Source organism: Cyanistes caeruleus, unplaced genomic scaffold, assembly GCF_971803275.1.
Source record: "Cyanistes caeruleus unplaced genomic scaffold, bCyaCae1.hap1.1 HAP1_SCAFFOLD_196, whole genome shotgun sequence".
NCBI lineage: Eukaryota > Metazoa > Chordata > Aves > Passeriformes > Paridae > Cyanistes > Cyanistes caeruleus.
In genome coordinates this window covers 129283-149000 of record NW_028255984.1, presented here as the reverse complement: position 1 = coordinate 149000, position 19718 = coordinate 129283, and the positions used below count along the sequence as shown (strand labels likewise).

At 47.3% G+C, this 19718-nt stretch overlaps 1 protein-coding gene across 1 annotated transcript; it reads right to left on the bottom strand.

The window, feature by feature from the left end:
• Window positions 1-62: 62 nt before the first annotated feature.
• On the bottom strand, window positions 63-12655 carry LOC111943713 (axonemal central pair apparatus protein HYDIN-like; the record flags this gene model as incomplete). The annotated part of the gene is made up of 10 exons (XM_086874364.1): window positions 12391-12655; window positions 11215-11334; window positions 10017-10130; window positions 8387-8506; window positions 6473-6607; window positions 4769-4968; window positions 4199-4323; window positions 2690-2894; window positions 791-983; window positions 63-162 (listed from the first exon to the last, which is right to left on the bottom strand). Coding segments are annotated over exons 2-10 (1267 nt in total), but the record flags the coding sequence as incomplete, so codon positions are not given.
• Between the last annotated feature and the right edge of the window lie 7063 nt (window positions 12656-19718).

The following is a 19718-nucleotide window of genomic DNA, read 5'->3' as shown; positions in this document are numbered from 1 at the left end:
TGGGCTCAGGCTTGCACCATGGCTTCAGTAGGGCTGAGAGAAGCAGGGGAAAGGAGCTGTACCTGAGATGTTGCAGTAAGCCACACTCCGATACTCTCGGGCCTTTAGGGGTTTAAAGGTCACCTTGATTTGGACTGAACTATTTGGCCCGATCTCTCCCTCCTGAAACAGAAAGAGACAGCAAAACATTTCTCTTCAAACTTCCCATTTCTTGTGTACAATCACAGTCCTGCAAGCCTTTATTTAGAGCATCAGTGATGAGTGAACAACACAAGGAGCCCAAGGAAACGCTCCAAACCCAGCTCAATACACCACTGGAAGCTCTCAATGCTCAGCTGATCAGCTCCCACTCTCCACAACATTCCCACTGCTCTGACACAAGCTGTTGGTCACATCATGCTGCTGTCAGCTGCAGTATGTAACTGCCTCTGTGCACTGGTGCACTTGGCAAGAAGAGAACATGATCCCCTTCCCTGGAAATAAAAATATTAGTTTAACCTGTTTGGAAAGAAAGCAGGGGTTGGGATTATTCTGGGGTTTACTCCAAGATGAGAAGGGATTTTGCACTGTGCAGACACCAGGCATTCATCATCTCTCACAATGCCAATCCTCAGAATCAGGGCTCTGGTTGATGGGAGAACGTGGGGGTTCACTTGCATAAACAGAAGAGGAGGAGGAGGAAAGGGAAGGGGAAGGGGAAGGGGATAGGGAAGAGTTAGAGTGTTAGAGTGTTAGGGAGTTAGAGAGTTAGAGTTAGAGGAAGAAAGTGAGGCTCTCAGCTATCACTTACCAGTGGCTCAAGGGAAAAAGCATCATTGGAGAATAGCATGGGGTCTTCTTTCACCATCATCATCTTCTCCCGGACGCTGCTCTTCAGGATGGCGCGGCGATCTTCACAGGAACCCTTCTTCTTCGCTCTTCTTCTCTCTCCCGTCGTGTTGTCCACGCAGGCCTCTCTCGGTGATCGCAGCAAGTAACACTGCCTGCAGCCACAGGGACAGACAAAGCCAGCAGATGGTTCAATGAGCCCGAGATTTGCAGAGAGAAGTGGAAGTGCAGGAGAGCAAAGCACCTGGGGAGGAGCAGCAGCAGCTCCCAGCAAGGGCTGACCCCAAGCCATGGCAATCCCAAGTGGATCAGAGCATAACTTGTTCACTGGTACAACAGGTAGTTTTACTGCACACTTGCAAACACAGGAGAGGTTTGGAAAGCCAGCATCCCTTAAGAGAACCTCCGGCCTCAAAGCCTCTGCCAAAACTGAGGGACAATCCAGCAGCCACCTCAACTGGCTTTTCCTACCACTGAGATGCTCAGGGGAGGAGATAAAGATCATGGAGCAGGACTTCCCTGGGAAGGGGAGATGAAGCTGGGTCACAGCTCTGTGTTACCAGCATCACTCTTAATTTCTTCTCTTTGGGACCTGCCCTGTTCCCTGCTCTGCCTTTCTCAAGAGCATCCCAGAGCACTTCCAAAGGAAAAGGATGAATTCAGGCACTGCATCCCTTCAATGACATTCAAGGTTTTATATGCATGAAAACAGAGGCTCTGAGAAGGGAAGGGACTTGGTTGTGCAGGAGGGGGACAGCAAACTCCTGGAGAGACCTTTTTGTGATCCAGAGCTTTATGGGTCCCATCCCAGTGCATGGTAGTAGAATCCTGTAGTAGTCCTGAGAAGAAAAGGATCCTACACTATCTCCTCTCATAAAAAAAAGTCTTCTCTGCTCCAAGACCTCAAAAGCTTCTCTGACAGCAGGACAGTGGCCTTGGAGCTAAAACCATCCCTAGGACTGGAAATAAGGAAGAATGAAATGTCATGGTGACAGTCTAGGACTGTCATAAAACTGGTGTGAAAACAGATGCTTTTGGAAAAAAACCCATGAAACCAAAACCAGGCTGAAGTTTCCTTTGGGGAAACCTTGTTGCTTCTGAGGGGAAAGTGGATCACCTGGGGTCCAGGCTGAGGCAGGCAAGTGGGAAAAATGGAAATAAACAGCCCAGGGAAGCAGCCAGAGAAGGTCACAGGATTTTCTTTTAACACACAGAGCTTGTATGAAAGTCAGACATCGTGTAAGCAGATAGAGAACAGTGGAAAACCAAGAAGCCCAGGGCACTAAAGGACCCTCTTGCCAGCCATTCAAGTGGGCCAGTGTTCATCTCCTGGTCCTTTGCAGGCAGCTTAAAATGGCTCTGAGGAGTGCAAATGACCTGGCCCACAGCAAGCAGGGGCTTTCCAGGGCAGTTTTGGCAGGGCAGTTCTGGCAGGGCAGTTTGCACAAGCAGGCTGAGCAGAAAGGATGCAGCCACCCACCCTCCTTCTGTAGTGGGTTGTGTCTTTTGGCTGGTTGTGAGGTGCTTGCCTTTTATTTTCTTTTTGCTTTCTTCCCTTTTTTTCCCCCCCAGCAATGGTTTACAAATGACCAAAAGCCATTGCTGCTGCTGCCCCGTTAGAACTTGAGGAAATCCAGTCATTGCCATCAACCTTTCCTTCCCAAAATGCCATCCCTGGCTGGGGTATAAATGGAACTGGAATGTCAAGTGCTGAGCTCCTGAAGCCCAGGGACACACCCCCTAATGCCAGGGATGCTTTACTTGGCCTGAGCCATTCCAAAGCACCAACACCCTCCTGAGGCCGTACGTTAGTTTTAGTCTTGGCCCATGGATCTCACTGAAATGCATCTTTCAAACCAACCTCCTCTTCTCTTCATTCTCATCTTCCTCACTAGGAAAAGTCTTCCACTGGAACTGGGCTCTGATGTTACTCCTGTTCTCGATGAACATTGCTGTGTGGCTTGACGTGGTGATGAAAGTCTTCTTCAGCTCCACGGAATACGTCCTCAACCCGATGCTGACATCTACAGCTTCTCCCTGAAGGTTTGTGTGGATCCTTTCTTCACCTGGAACAAAGCAAAGGGGAGCCTTTGCTCAGCTCAGTTGCTGATGAAAGCCCAAGGAACAGAGCAAACCACAGGTGACAGAAGAAAGGGTCACAGCTTTTAGCTCTATTTGCAGTTCTAGGGGTCAGCACATTTATAACGTCCTGACAGCTGTGTGTGTGCAGCGTGAGGGTGTCCTGGGCACCTCCTAAAACAGCTCATTTTGGAGTGTGTTTGTGGAGATTTGGCCCCAAGGTACAGTGAGGTTTGTCAGGTGTGCTCAGGTGACCCACTCAGATCACCAGGATTTCTGCATCCAAGTCCTTCAGGTGATGCTAAGGAGCCCTGTTCAGTCCTGGCTTGCCTGGGGTTCCCCCTGGGCATCCCATGAGATTCCTGTCTCTCCTGATCCCTTGGATCCCTTGCTGCTGACAAGCAAATCCACCTGGGGGCATGTGAGCAGAAAAAGGAGGCCCAGAGGAACAAGTGAGGTGAAGCCCACAGCAGGAGGGGACCCAGGTGAGGAAACACAACCAGCCTGGCTCTGCAATATGACAAACCACTACAAAATGAACACCATGAAAATCATCAGCAGCAGCAGCTCCCTGTCCAAACACACAGCCACATCAGTCTTGAAATATTTGATATTGTTCTGATCTCAAAAACCAAACGGGAGCATTTCAAATTGAATAAAAAAGGGACCAAGGAAAGATCAGTAAGTACAGAGCAGCTTCTACATGAAGCCTGAATGGGATTCCTCAGTCAAGAAATCAAATGGGAGATAGATGTGAGAGGTGTGCAACAGCATGAATGGCCTGGGAAATGGGGACAAGGAAAAAATTGTCTTGATTTGTCACCAAAAAGTACTTGAGGATTTGAAAATGTTATTGGACAGAAACTATATATATGTGTAGAGGGCAACACAGTACAAGGGTCTGTGACAAGCCAGTGGAGCAGCAGCCTATGGGACAGAGGTGTGCAAGAAATACACTGCATTGGAGAGAGTCTGATGGAGACCTCACACCTCACACACAGCACTGGCCAGAATAAAACAAAACTTCAGCCAGGCATAGCCACATGGCAGTGGAGAATCAGGGCTCCTCCTTCCTCCACTCAGCAACTCTCAGCAAAACAGGAGCCCAAAAATCTTAGTCCTGTTAGAGGGGATGCACTTTATCAGCCCCCTAAGCACCAACTGGTTCTCAGTTTTCTTTGGGGTTGAGCTGGAACAGGGGAGGTACATCTAGAGGGAATTGAGGTGGCTGGCACAACAGGGAGTGGTGCTGGAGAAGTGTCCTGTGCCCCGTGCAGTGCCCAGCACTCACCTGTGTTGTAGCACACCACCATGGACCCAAAATGGGCACCAGTGGTCAGCGGGTGAAATCCCACTGTCACCTGCACGCTGTCACCAGCACCCAGAGCTCCCATGGCCGGAACCACGGAGAAAGGACTGCAACACAAAGAGAGAGATCAGGACTCAGGGGACATCTGGGGATGATATTCCTTCTGCAGTGCAGGTCACTTCGGCTCCCTTGGGCAAGCAGGGAGCACAGAAACCTCAGGCAACAGAAAAGAGACAAAACAGGATCAGAAACAGCTGCTGACCTACTTCTGATGGGATACAGACCTCAGGAGATCCTGTGGGATAAAATGACCTCATCTGCCCCATACTCTGCATCCAGCTCTCTGCAATGAGACCCAAGGATCCCACTGCCAGCAATCCCATCAGAGAATGGTTTGTGAAACCACTGAAAGCAAGAGCAGATGCCATCCATCCTGCTCACTTCCAGCCAGAGCTGCAGTGCAGCCCTGATGCTCAGCTTCCTTTTGTTGCTCTTTGCCAAGCCTATTATCACCCAAAGGTGTTTTGCACAAGGACAGAGGAGCTGCCTCACCTCTGGGTGCTGATGTAGTAATGAGCCTCCAGGTTGCCAGTGTTGCGAAGCAGCAGAGTCTTCTTGGTGCTGCTCTTGACCGGACACTCCGAGAAGTTCAGCTGGTCTGGGATGGTCAGGATAGCTCGGGCAGCAATGGCCCGAATTGGCACAACTATCCTTTCTGTTTTAGTGATGCAGACCAGCTCATGGGAATAATCCTGCAGGAAAAGAAACTAGCTCAGCATGGGGCATTTAGTGCCATTCCCATGGCAGAAGAAAACAATGGCCTAGAACCCTTCAAGGGCATCTATTCTATTCTATTCTATTCTATTCTATTCTATTCTATTCTATTCTATTCTATTCTATTCTATTCTATTCTACTCTACTCTACTCTACTCTACTCTACTCTACTCTACTCTACTCTATTCCACCCCAAAATGAACACTAAGTTCTACCAATAATATTATTATTATTAAAGGCACCAGTTCACTTTGCAAAACCTATCTCAGTGGCATTAAGCTCTCATGTCATTAGGGTCATACAGAGAACTGCCCTAGGCCACAACTTCTACTCTAAAGTTTAATGATGTTAAATAATTTCCAAGTCCCTTCTAAGGAACATGGAGCTAGGGAACACAGGCCATTCCTCTTTAGGTTCCTGTATTCCTGCTGTTTGAGAATAGGACCAAGTGTTAAACTGACTCTAAGCAGCAAAAGGAAAGGAAGGTGAGAAAACAGCTGCACCCAAAAAGGTCCTGCACCTCTGGTCTAGTGTAGAAACATGAGTTGGCTCACAACTCCCCTCTAACTTTGCCTCTCCAAGCAAGTCAGGAGAAGAACAGTGCTAAGAGGTAGCAGGATGCTGTTGGATGTTGTTTGTTTCCCTTCCTCCCTTCCCTGCCATGTCCTAAACCCTTCTGTATGAACAAACCTCCAGATCCCAGCACTGAGATCAGAGCTCCAGGGCCTCGGCACTGCTGCTCAAATCTCCCCAGCAAAGCACGTTTGGCACGGAATGGGGGCCAGTGGACAGAGCAGCCCCAGTGACAGGCATGAAGACAGAGCCACAGCAGTGTCACTGCCACAGGCTCTGGGCTCACAGCTCTGCCTGCAGGTTGTACCTGCCCTACAGCAGCTCTTTCAGCAGGTGTCCAAGTCCCCTTGCAGCTCACCAACCTCCTGCTAAGGGCACCTAGAGCTCAGTGTGCCTGTGCCAGGCTGGGCTCACAGGCACAGCACATCCTCTGCCCTGGCCTTGCAGCTGTACTTTGGTCACTTGTGCTGTGGCACAGCACAGCTGCAAGGCTGGAGAACAGAGGGGGCAGAAATCACCACTTTGCTCCAGCCCAGGCTGAGGCAGGGAAGCTGTTGCCAGTCAGGAAGGAGGAAAGCTCTCTGAGCTCTTCATTCTTCCAGTGTTTTCCATAAGAATGAAACCCCTTCCACCGTACCTAGAGATGGCTGAACATCTCTCAACAGCCCTCTGTCATTTTCATCCTGTTCCCTGTGCATCTTCCCTTGGGAATGCTCAGGAATGTGCAGGGAGGGGAAGCAGGGCCTGTCAGGCCTGGCTGCAGCCCCTGACAGCACGTGCCAAGGTGAGCCTGGCTGCAGGCTGCCTGCCCCCAGCCTGGAGCCAAGCTCACAGCATGGAATGGGCTGTCCCAGAGTGCAGGGAGAACAATGGCTCTGGAGATAATGGTGTGTTTTGGCTCAGTCTCACCTTGCTCTCGCTGGGGGTGAACTGAATGCACACACGGGCAGTCGCACCTCGTGGCACAGCACGGTACGCGTCGTTGGGGCACACCAGCCTGAAATAAGGCGAGCTCTGCATGGAGACCTGCACCAGCTGAACACACTGCAGGGAAGACATGAAACAATGATTGTGCCACTTGTGCAAACAGGCTGACAGGAGACCTGTCCGTGCCCTGCTGACATCCTTCCTTGATCCCTTTCCCAAAGCACTTTCAGCTGTGCAGGTACAGGTACATCATTCACAAGGGACAACTTGAATCCCTTCTGTCTGGCTCATTTTGGCCAGGGGCACTAGGGCAGTGCCCCGTGGGAAGGAAGGGCCCAGCAGGTCAGCACCAGCAGGATGGAGACAGAGCACCTGCACCAAGTCATCTGCACATTCAACAAGGCCAAAAAACCTGCTTTCTTCTGCCTGCACACAGCCATGCAGTGGTGTTCCAGACAGGGGATGTGCTACCTGAAAGCAAAGCAGCACATTATCCTGGGGGAAGGAAGAAATTCCCTTCTAGCAGATCAGGTTTGCCTAGGGCAGGTCTGGGGATACAGTCAGGCAGGCAGACCAGCAAGAGAGGAGACCAAACACTGTGGCCTCCCTGGGAATAAAAGCAAACCTGAAAAGGCAAAGAAGGAACACAGCAAGAAAATCCCTAAATCATGGAGATGGCAAAAGAGAATTTAAATGAGCAACTACAGCAGCAAGGAAGAATCATAAAACCAGGACAGCAATCACTTTGCCAAAAGTGATGGAAATACAGACAGGCTGTGCCTATTGACTGTGGGCTTCAAAGGCATTTTCTGCCTGGACAAACATGACCAGTATTGACTCACATTGCAGCATTAAAGCAATCTTGGCTCCCCAGGGGCTCTTGCTGCCTGTGCAGGCGAGCTGGGCTGCTGGGCATTCCTGCCTGCAGCCAGCAGGCCAGGTTCTGCCCTCTGGGATACACAGACACAGCAAATGTGCATTTTCTAGCACATAGATATCAACCCCTGAGCACCCAAATGCTCTCAAAAAGTCTAAACCAGATGATTTTGACTCCCTCCTGGCTCTTCCCACCAGTCCACTCTCGGCACAAGCCTCATTTGAGAAAATGTTTCCCTAACTGAAATTCAAATGGTTTCGATTTTCCTCTTTACAGTGGAACACAACTGCTGACATTTTTCAACTTTTTCCCCTCTCAGCTCTCTTGGGAAACTGAAAAATAATCACAATTGCCTCAAGTGAAGGTGAAATCCTCCAGGAGCACATGACTTTGGATGTGCTGTGGTTCTCCAAAGGGAAAGCAGAGCACCACGTTGCTTTTGGAAAACCTGAGCAGAGCTGGATGAAGCTTAGCAGGAGCCTGAAGTGGCACCTAAAGGCCTCTCACTGCTTCTGCTGCATCAGTCTGACTCCAGGGCTGTTTCAGAACACATTTCCTGCAGTACCAATGCCATCAGTGCTAAGTGATTCCAGCATAAAGAGGAGAAGTCTCAGCCCATGAGCTTTGACTGTGAGCTGCTCAAAGGGAGCCAAACAGGCTGAGAGAGGCAGAGATTCCTACCAGGATTCCTACCAAGATTAACCAGGGAGACACAGCATGTGGTATAGACCCAAGGCAAAGCATGAAAGCAGGTTGGAACTGTACAGCCCTCAACATTCCTATCAATCCAGAGCTTTCAAGAGAAAGCAAATCCTTTAGGATAGATACCATCAATGCATAGCCAAACTCAGGGGAGAATTCCCAGCACAGCAAGATTTCCAGCATCCTGCAGAACAAAGGTGCTGAGACATTTTCTTCTGGATGTGCTGCAGCAGGGAACTTGCTTTGCTGCACACCATGGGAATGACACCCCCCTCCTCTTCCAGCACAGTGTTAAAGCTCCAGGCCCCAGCACTCACCTTGCTCTCATTTGTGAGAGACAGTTCCATTTCAGAGACTTCATGAGCCACGAAGTTCTGAAACACCACCTCTGGTGGGGAAACACGAAACGAGCTCTGTTTCGGGAGAACTGGCAACAACTGGAGAGACAAGAGAGAGCAGGGAGAGGTTCAGCTGCTGGGAGGAATGTTCATGAGGGAGACTCTTCCTCTGATCCCCAGTGAAGTACAGACTCTGGGAGAGCACGTCTGCCCAGGCCACACTGGGGAAACAGTAGCTCAGCCACCTCTGCTCTGAGCTGCTCAAGAGCTGCTGGGCCACACAGGGCAGGGTATAAAAGAAGCCACATAAAAGGGTATAAAGGGTATAAAAGAAGCCATATAAAAGGGTATAAAGGGTATAAAAAAAGCCATTTTGGTGAAGGGGGTGTGTGTGCTCAGCTCTCAGGGAGGGAGACACACACCCAGCTCAGCTGAATTGTCACTAATGAACAGTTTTCTTTTGCTTCCACAACTTTGTCCCCTTTAATTGTATTTAAAAGTTAGTGTGTTTCTAACAGAGGTAAAGGCAAAAATAAAATAACACAGAAATTAGGAAAAAGACAAATGAGGTGAATGCTAAATGAGGATAAGGGTCAGTTCTTTTCTCAGTAACTTGGGTAAGAGTAGAGTTAGTATCTCCTTTTCCCATGAGCTTTAAATGGGTGCTTTCTTGTATATCTCTATTATTGCTGTCTTATTTGATACCATTCTAGAGGCATGTCTGAAATGACACAACAGCAGCAAATGCTTCTGGAGCAGAGACATTGCTTTGAGAAAACTCTCCCCTGTTGTTTGCCTTCTCCAGCCACACTGCTGCCACTCCAGACACACCAGCAGCTCTCCTGTGGGACTGCACTGCTGAAGGGAGTGGCTGCAGCACACTGGCCCTTGGTTGTGCCCTTCTCTGAGCTGTCCCTGACCTCCCTCTCCAGGGCAATCCTTCACCACTTTGTTACTGTCTCTTGCTGCCAATTTCCTGCTCAGCACCCACCTCGGCCACCTACCACATCTGGACTGTGCAATGTACCCAGCCAGTCCTGCAGGAAAAGCAGCTTTAAACACACCTCTAAGTAGGCACTGATCCAGAGAAAGCACATCCATTCCCCCTGCCCAGGGCGAGTCCCCTGTACACCTGGCAGCCTGCAGAATCTCTCAGGCTCCCAACACATTGTTCCAACCCAAAGCATTCATGCAATTAGTTTTGTTAAATCTGCAGTCATTCCTGCAGCTCCTTGGCCTTCAGAGGCCAGCACTGCCACTGTGGATGAAATCCTATGACCCCAAGCATTTGATGGTGACCACAGCAAAGCAAGAGGTGGCTATTTCAGCAGGAGAATGGCAAATGGCAAATTTGTGCCTTTGTGTCCCCACCCTTCCCCCCACTGTTTTAGCAATGGCAGCTCCACTCCAGCAAACCCCAGCAGTTTCAGCAGAAGTTATTTGTGTTGGCTTGGTGCAGACCAGGACTCCAAGTCCACCACTACCAGCAGTTTGCAATGACAACAGCACCTGGACACTGAGGGATTTTGCTGGAGGCGAGCCTGTCACAAGCACACACCCTCTTCAAACCTTGCATCAGACAGAAAGGAAAAGAGCAGAAAAAGGCTACCTTCTGACCAGTCTCACTCGTGTGTAGAAATGGGCCAATTCTGGGCAGACTACTCTCCCCAGCACTGGCCTCATTCTTGTTGAACTTCTCTCTCGAGAATCTAGAGGGAAGCAGCTGAAAGGCAAAAAAAAACCCAGCAAAAGCATCAGAGATGTGCTTGTTCAGAAAGGCTTTTCTTGAACAAGTGGCACTGGTGACTAATTGGTGATCACATCATCTAGGACAGTCCTGGAAGCTCCCTAAGTTACTTGTTGAGATACTTAGCATCAGTAAATTAATAACAGAGCAGAATAGACATACTCCAACCACATGGCTGTGTCCCTCAGCTTCTCCATGATTTGATGGGACATGTTTGGGGATTTCTGCTCTTTGGGCATTTCTTTCCTCTTTAGGTTCACTGGATTGAGGCAGTGATCTTTTCAGAGAGTGGGGAGGAGCTGTCAGAACTCTCTAACTCCATCCCTGCACAACACTCAAAGCTCACAGCGAGGAGATAGCGCTGCCGGGTGAGTCCAGGAGATGCAAGAAAGCAAAGTGGTACCAAGAGTGAGGGGCACAGGAAAGTGCCCAGGTTTTAGTTCTCTCTGTTAATTAGCATTTGCTTGCTCTGTCTGGGCTCCCACAGCCCTCCACAGAAGAAAACACAGGGATCTCCTGGACAGAGCCTCAGCAGCAGGGCATCTTCAGTCAAGCGAGCTCCAGACAGCCAAGGGACCTTTGTGGCCCTGACTCCAGTGCTGTCTGCAGGGCTGGATCTGTGCCCCACGCAGGAGATGAGAGAGAACAGCTGCTCTGGAACCTCTGCTGCTGGGACCAGCCGTGTCTCTCAAGGCTTTGGGCAGAGTTGGAGCTGCCCAGGTGCTCAAGGGCAGCTTTGTGAGAGCAGCACAGTGAGTGCCCAGCCTGGCAGAAGGAATTGCTGTGACAAGGGCAGGGAGAGAAGCGCATGCTCAGGGCTCCAGCTGGACATTGGTTTCACTTGGCCCCGCTGGCACAGCCAGGGAAGACACTGGAGTGTCCCTGGAGCAACACACGCTGTTCCCAAGTGCACCAGGACAGCCCCCAGCAACAGGAGCACGGCACAGAGAGCTGGGGAGGGCTCTGCAGCCTCACAGTGCTGCTGGACAACAGGAGGGGCACGGAGAGGAGGGACACCAGGGGCATTTCCAGCCTTAACACAGCCCCAGAGGCTACTTACACTAAAAGACTTCAGTCTTTCCCTGAGCAAAAGCCGAGGAGGTGTCGTTGTCTTTTCTGGGAATCCAGAAGGCATTTTGAAAGCAGGAAGTCGCAGAAGATCAACAATGCCTCAAGAAAACTGCAAGGAGCAAGAATGGAACTCTGAAAATCCAGAATCCAATTCACGGCAGACTCAAGAGATACACTGATGCTAAAAAATTTATATTACTTAAAAGTAGCCAAGTGCTTGTTTGGTGTGAGTACCTAGGACTGTTAGGCCTCTAGTTGAACTATATGGCTATGTTGTGCAATTCCAAAATGAATCACACTGAAACCTGGAGCTAAAAATCTGAATAACATTAATAATAGTTAGAGCAGACTGTAAAAGCTGTAGCTTTAATATTATTAGATTCAGTATTATACTACTACTACTACTACTATTATTATTATTATTATTATTATTATTATTATTATTATTAATTTAAATATTAATATTATTTAAAAATAGCTAGAATGGACCTCCTCTTCTTTAGGCTAAACACCCCTTGCTCTCTCAGCTGCTCCTCACAGGACGTGTGAGAGACTGGAATGTTATGGCTAATGGCTTAAATCTTGTTATAAAGCATTTTTTGCCCGTTGTGACAAATTTGTATAAAGAAGCTGTGACCACCAAAGCCCAGCCTTCCCTGGAAATGCCTGCTGACTGGAACTTTGGACTGTGAGTTAAGCCACCTCTCAGGAACTTGAGACAAACTAGAGGTGACACTATTGTCCTATGATCTCAGGTCTGGGGAGAAGTCAACAACACTGAGGGAGAAAAATGTATCCACACCAAAGCCAAAGGCAGCAGCTGTCCTGAGAATCAGCTCTGTGTGGCTTCAGGCTGGGGAAGTCGCAGGCACAGACTCATCTGCTGAGGCCAGGTTTGCACACAAACCTCCCCTCAACAGAGGGGCAAGGAGGAAATTTTGGCCGTGTGGCATAGGCTCTGGTAAGAGGCAGTGCACACCCATCCTCCCTCCCACAAAGCGGCTCAGCTCTAAAACCTCCCCCCACAAGAAGGCCACATGCAGGGGACATTGCCATGAGGAGCAGCTGAGGGGGTGTCACAACCCATCCAAGGCCTCCAGCGCGCCCCCAGAGCCCTGCCTGAGGCCTTGCACCAGATGAGTGCAGGGGATGCAAAGTAACACACCAGATCCGAACATCCACAACACAATTCGGGGCACAGATGTGACAAAACCAAAAAGTACAACTTTAGTCCATCTCTGACTTCAAACAAAATTCGGCACTCCCTCCCAGAGACCAAAGCCCCGCGAATTCGGGAGTCCCTGGCAGAAAGCAAAGCCCCGCGAACTCGGGACTCCCTGTGAGAGCAATGCAGCACGAAGTGCCCCGCACAGCCCCATTCCCTGTGAACAATTCCCCTGGCGAGTGGCCCAGGGGAGCCGTGTGCCCGTGCCCAGGCTGCGCACACCCACCGAGGATCGCGGTCTCCACGCAACTGAGCCTGGAGCAGCAGCGCCGCGGCCGCTGCGGCCGCGGTTCCCCGGCAACCCCGAGCCCTGCCCGTGCCCCTGGCTTCCATCTCGGCCTCCGCTCGAGGCCTGTTCCGCCCTCGGAGCTCCCTCGGGCCCCGCCACGAGCCGAAGGAATCCGCTGCGGGGCCCGGAACGTGCCGGGCACGTTTCTCGCTATCGCCAGAGCCCCGCACCCAGCTCCTGCTGCTGCTGCTGCTGCTTCCAGCAGGAAAAATCCCAGCGTCTGCAGAGCTCGTGTTCAGCGCTGCCTACACGTGGCAATGAGCGAGCTGCAGCTCCTGGCACTAACGGGGAGCTTCTCCTGCTGCTCAGGGACACGCAAGTAGCAAAAGTCATTTCCTGATGGCATGCTTTAGATCACCTCAGCAGCAGCCAGAAATCAGTGCTCCAGAAGACTGAGATTATCACATCCTGTATTTCTCTTTGGCCTTCTCTTTCAAAATACAGATGTGCTACAAGAAAAAATAAAAAGTACAATATTTATCCATCTCTATCTTCCAATGAAGTGTAAGACTGATTTGCAGCTGTATTCCCAGCACTGCACTCAAAACACACTACAACCCTAATAGTTGGAAGTTTCCTACTTGCAGTAAACTCCAGCTCTTAGTATTCCTTGCAAGTTTATTTGCAATATATAGGTTGATATATTTGAAAGAACTTAGGTTTCTTAAATTACTGCATGCTCCTTAATGCTGCTGAGCAATGGCACAGACTGTTTGTGTCTTCAGCAGGACTGGTTTGTCTTAGGAAAAAGGCTTTGAAGTAAAAAACTTTCCCAGTTAAACAGAATTAAGGAAGTACTTTTGAAAACAAAGGAGGGAAAAATGATCAACCCTATCAGTTTATGATGTTTCCAAGGCCACTACTCTGTGCAGCCTGAAGAAGCTGTAATGGAATAAGGGAAGAGTTCTTACAGACATGTAAGATGTAAGACATGTTATCCCTAAGTGTATGGAAAACCTTCACACAGAGTCCCTGCAGGGCTGCTTTAAAGACCTGGTGACTGAAGAGCAACATACGGTTGAACTAAGTCAGACAAATATCCAATCAAAGTCAAATGACAAGTTATTTTCAGATGGGGTCACAGATTGTGTGCTGCTCACCATCTTGGGGGCCCAGAATGTTCTGTAGCACGGCTGAGCCGTGAGACTTGTGGAGTAGAATTATAAAAAGGTGAAGCACAAACATTTCTCATGCACCTTCACTGCATTACCAACTCGGCACCTTAAAAATGGTTTTGCTCCTTTATTGGAAGTTTCTAGCTGGAGTTGAAGGTTTTGTAATTGTTGAGAAGCTCTGAGTAGAAGCAAATCTTCTTGCTGGGTACCTGATACTTGGCAGTGGAGGAATGTGCATGTACTTACATTTAGATCTCTGAAGTATTCATTGTAGTCAAGAGCATATCCAACCACAAATTGATCTGGGATTTCAAAGCCTGTATCTGTAAGAAAATACAGTTCTTTTTATCCTTCAGTGGTGTAAGCAGCTTTTAAATGCAGAGTTTGTATTCAACACACACTTGAGCTAAGAGTAAAAGACATCATCTCTTTCAGGGTGCTTCCTTAAGAATCTGAGCTATAAATTGATGACAGAGGTTAGAATCTAAACCATTCCCATCAGTCAGTAATATAATTAAGGTTGTTAAGAGAATTCTGTTTATTAACAAAATAATTGTTTAACACCTGGTTATGAGTTAGTCCTGGGAGAAGAGACAAGGAATGAGATTTTACTTGAGTGAAAGTAGATGAACCGTGATTCAGTAGGACTTTTCAGTTTGGAAACAAGGCAAGTTTAATAATGCAGAGTCAAAACAAATGTCCTCCAGGGCCAAAGCAAAGCAACACCCAGTTAAGGTTTGATTCATTTCTGCTATCTAAATAGTTAAATTTGTGTATCAAATAGCTAAACCTGCACTGAGGCCAGCCAGGGGAAAAACAGAAGGTGGTCATGAGGCCTCAGGATGCCATAGCTGGACATCAGTTCACAAGTTTTTATGTAGTTTCTCCCCATTTCTCTTGGCCTTCATGAAACTTCTGTGCAGTTGTCAGATGTGCTGCCTGAAGGGAAATGGTAAGACTGTGTTTTGGAAAATACTAGAAAAACATGGTACTTACAGTCTGGTCTGTAACCTGGACTCTGGCATGTCCTTTTGACAAGCAGGCTGTAAGGCAGAGCAGAGAAGGTTGGTTTTTAAAATATGTCTAAGCTGTAGACTTCCCTTCTGCCACGCCTCCCCATAAGCTTCTAAAATCATGCCATTAAATTAAGGCAGTGAGAATATTTCACAGAAAGCAGTAGTGTTCAGCCTTGTCGTGGAGGGAGAAGCAAAGGCTCTGATCTAGGTTCATTCTTTATGTCCAAGTGGCTCTAGTTTGTATTCAGTTCCCTCCAATCCTGGGTCTCAGGTCATTGCCCTTCCATGGAGCAATGCCTCAGGACACTGGAACAGCACAGAGGGGGAAGCATGTCCAAGTGGCTGGGAATGATTTTAGTGGGGAGGGAGGGAGAAAAGGACATTTCTTCTGCAAAATCTTATCTAGTCTTGGTTTGCCTGTGCCCTTCAGAAGAAACTGAGAACCTCCTGGACAGTCCCTAGAAGGCCTGTCTGAATAACTGGTGCATAAAGCAACTGTTTTTATAAAGCATTGTGATTACTTGACAGACACAGGGATATTCCACAAAATTTCCTTTTAGAGACCTACTACAAGCAGATCTAGAATGCTGCTTGAAGTCATCTTCCAAGTGCTGACAGAATCTTAGATTCTGGAAACTTCTAGAGTTGAGGATAGTAAGGGATATTCTGAGTGTTGTCATTCCAGCATTGAGGCAACTGGGGCGACGTTAGAAAACTTATGGAAAGACATCAATTTCCTTCAGCCATAAAGTAAGAAACAGGGAATCCATCAGACTTTATGGACACCATAGAAAGAGCCATCAAACCTTCCTTTATTAATTTGAGCAGTGAAGATGGTAGTGCACAGGGAAATTTCCCAGTTTAAGAAACACTTAATTTTCCAGCAGCTGGGTAAGGATTGCTTCCTGCATTTGCTTTCTCCCCCCCAAACTTCAAGCCAAACAAGCACTTGGCAGCATACAATGACTATTCACCCAAATGATTTGAATATGTTAGTTAGCAGCTATATCCTTGTACCTTACAACTTTTACCATCCTTGGTTTCTTGTCTTTTAGTTTTGAAAGCAGTGCTTTCATTGTTCTACCAGTCTCAATAATGTCCTGAAAGTGATAAAAAAATAAATTATCCTTCAAGTTTGAAAGGAAAATCAGACTGTCAGTGGATTAAATTAGAGCATACCAAGCTGGCAGCCCAGTAACTTCAGTAATTATTATTTTATATCTAATATGTATTCATTTGAAAAGAAGGGAGAAAAGAATCTGTGTCATTCCACCCCTCCTTCAGTCATTACTTACCTCTACTACTAACACATTCTGGAAGAGATAACATAGGGAAAGAAGGGAAAGAAAAAAAAATACTTAAATGGCAATTTTCAGCAAACCAAACAGGCAAGAAAAGCACACTAAAACCCTCAGTTACAAGGAATTTGCCTTGATTTTCAAAGGAGATTGTCACTTGAACTACTGACTTGACTTTGGTGCTTACTGAAGAGTCATTTTGTAAGTATTTCTGAAAGCTTAAATATGGTGCTAAAGGCACCTGTGTCAGGTCTGTATATTGCTCTGTGTACAGCACCAGTATTCCAGAGGCACTGAATGAGTCAGGTGAGTGTGGTTCATTTCTGGGGGTTCTGGGATAAAATGGGGAATAGGACCTTTGGGAGCACTCATTGCTGATCACTCCAAGTTTCCACTGAGATCAGTGGGAATTATTCACTGCTTCAAAGCCCAGCATTTTAAATCAGTGTTAAGAGGCAGGAAGTATGCAGTATCAAAATCTTCAATAAAGATGGATTTCCTGGAAAACACACAAGAACAGTTGTTTTCCTTTAAAAGCTGAAGATGCCAATTCATACCTTCCCACTTAGTGTAGACAGCTCCTCACCAATAAAACTGATTTTTTCTGCAGGTGACTCATTCTAGAAGGAGAAAGAAGAGATGGAAGTCACATAAAGCATGCCCCCCAAAGTGTTGTCCTGGATTTGTTTGAAAGGTGAGCTGCTCTTGCTTCTTGCAAGAGGAAGGAGTTGGAGATCTGCCCCTGGCTTTGTCATCTTGAGTGTTCTGCTATGTTTATCCCAGTGAATATATAATATCCACCCTTTGGGGCAGATCAGTAAATCAGTTCCTTTTTAGTATGTAATTTGAAGAGAATGTACACATAAACTCCATTTTTGGGGGGTTCTCACACAAACCACCAGTATTTAGAATGCCAGTCTATGGAGAGAGTCAATTTTCCAAAGAAAAGAAAGTCACTCACACAGTAGCTTTTTATTCTGACAAAATCCACGGTAACGGGCACAGATTTATCACCATTTTGATTCAGTGCTTTTATATGGTCCAGCAAATCAGCAAAGAATTTATAGCCTCCTTTAAGGACACAGAGTGCAACAATGTGATGACTTCCCATGTCTTGCATGATATCTCCAGCCAAACGCTCTGTCCTGGGAGAAAGAAGGAAAAAAAAGGCAATTCTGGAAAGTGTTCTGTATATCAGAGCTGTTTGTGTATATATTAAGCAATGTTCAAGTAAAAATTCTGATCTTGCTGTTAGGTTTTTCTAACTAGCAAATTGTGAGCACAGCAAGTCGTAGGAAAATAAATTAGGTATTTGCACAGCATAAGCAGATTTAACCCATAAACACAAATATTGCAGGATAGGTGGGCTTCAAGAGAGTTGATGGAACATGGAAGCTTGACTGGGCTTGCAGAGGAATCCTCTCCATAAACCCCCTCTTATCCCAGACTTTAGGACAGAAGTGTTAGGGCTGCAGGGTTTCCCCGTTTCCCATGGGCTGCACAGGGCAGGACCTCAGGCTTTTTTCATTTGGAGGGACAAAAATGGGCATCACTGTCCCTGTTCTCTCCTGTGTACCCTCATACCTGTCCAGGATGAGTCCGTGAGGAATGAAGACTCTTTCTAAATCCTCTTCATAATGCTTAGGAATGCAAAACAGATTTTTGTTGTAGCCGCTGTCCTCATCTCTTATCTGCAAGGAAAAGGGAAATACATCCAAAACTAGCAACCAAGTCATTCAAGAAAAAGCTTCCAGTCTGTGACAGTGTGAAGAAAAAATTCCTCCCCTCCAATAATGTGTCAAAATAAAAATATTTCTGAGAGTTTTTGATCTTTCTGCTAGAACAATTCACAATCTGATAACTGGAGCTGGTGGCTGAGTTGTGAATGGAGTTGTGAATGCATAACAAGTACTTTGCCCCAGTCATGATGAAATCAATTCTTGGCTATCATCAACTCATTCAAAAAGCCACCCAAAATAGTAACAACCTTCCCTCTTGTTCCATTTGCCCTTCTGCAGAGCTCAGTAGCTTGCTCGTGTGGTAGACAAGCGAAAATTAAAATGTAAGGCAAGGAGATTGGGATTCCAGGTCAGCATGTCACTTTGGGGTGCTGCTCTACTTTGACCATCGTTCTCCACTGGGTAAAAGAGAAAGCTTTGCCTTCTAAGCATGATTTCACAGCTGAACCTTTGACATTCCAGCCATTAACTCTCTCAGAGGACAGGGGAGATGGCTCACCCAAAAGGAGAAGCTTTGGGATGGCAGTGAGAAGAGGGGAAGCTGCAGAGGGTGCCCATGGATGGGAAGAAGTTGTGCTGTTTGCCCTTGGATCAGAGTGCTCCTCATCGTGGCTGGGGACTGGCCATGGCTACATCCCATAGATTTGGCCTTTAGCCCTTCTGCCTCCAGGATTTAGGGTTACAGTTCTTTATCCAACGTGCTGCTTTCAGGTGGTTGCACCCAGAGGTGTCTGCATGTCTAGAAGCTCCATAATCCCCATTTGGGTTTCTCTTCTGGCCCCAAACAAATCTGTGTCTTTGGATTCTACCTCCCTTCAACACCTTGATGGATGCTTTGTTCATTTATAAAGTGGTGGTACAAAACCAGGCAAGGAAAAATAGAAGGAAGTAGAAAGAATTGTGAATAAGATTAATATGTATGTTTTAGAAATAAATTAAGAAAACCCCCTCAAATTCCTGAGATTTTGTCACGCTGATACTGCCCTGCTGTTGTTAGAAATACAGAACTAACTGAAAGAAAAATTCAGAACTGGCTCAAATCTTCTCTAGTGAAAAACAGGTTATCTACATACCAGTTACATTCCACAGAACTCAGTAAAACATCTTGCTAAAAGTGCAGACCTGTGGATTCAGCAGTAATAGCATAAAGTATTGCTAACACCAAGTTAACACCTGCAAACTCTTTACACAGATGAATTGTTTTTAATTCTCCTTTTCTTTGGCACAGGAGAGATGAGTGCTTAGGAAGAAAAGACAAATGGACTGTAGGAAACAGTAGTACGTTACTACTTGCAAAACTCACAGCAGCCAAAAGGAAATAACCAAATACTGCCATTTATTTTAAATTGGCCACAAATTGTTGCTGCCTGTTAGTTTACCTTCATTAAGTATGTTTGTTCACCTTCGTTGAGTTTAGAGTTGGTTTGCCCCAGTTACTCCCCCACTATCCCATATATAGTTTGTTCCCAGTTGCCTGTCATTGTAAACCTCTCCCCTCTTTCCAGATTGTTCCCCATCCATCACTTTGGTCCTACCCCCAAGCCCTATCAATCTATGTACACCACACCTTTTGTTCTGGTTCCTTCCCTGCTCATCATCCCTTACTCGATGCCCTATTGGTTGTATGGCTATCCTCCCTCCCCCAAGTCCCTACCATTGGATTTGTGTATTGTAACCCCTTCCCACAACACCTCCCCTGCTGCCATATCATTGGTTGTTGTATGAGCCGCCCACGGGCTTTAAAACCTGGCGCACAGAGGTGCCCAGGGTCTCGGCTCGGACTTTCTCCTCGAGATCCCAGCCCTGTCCCT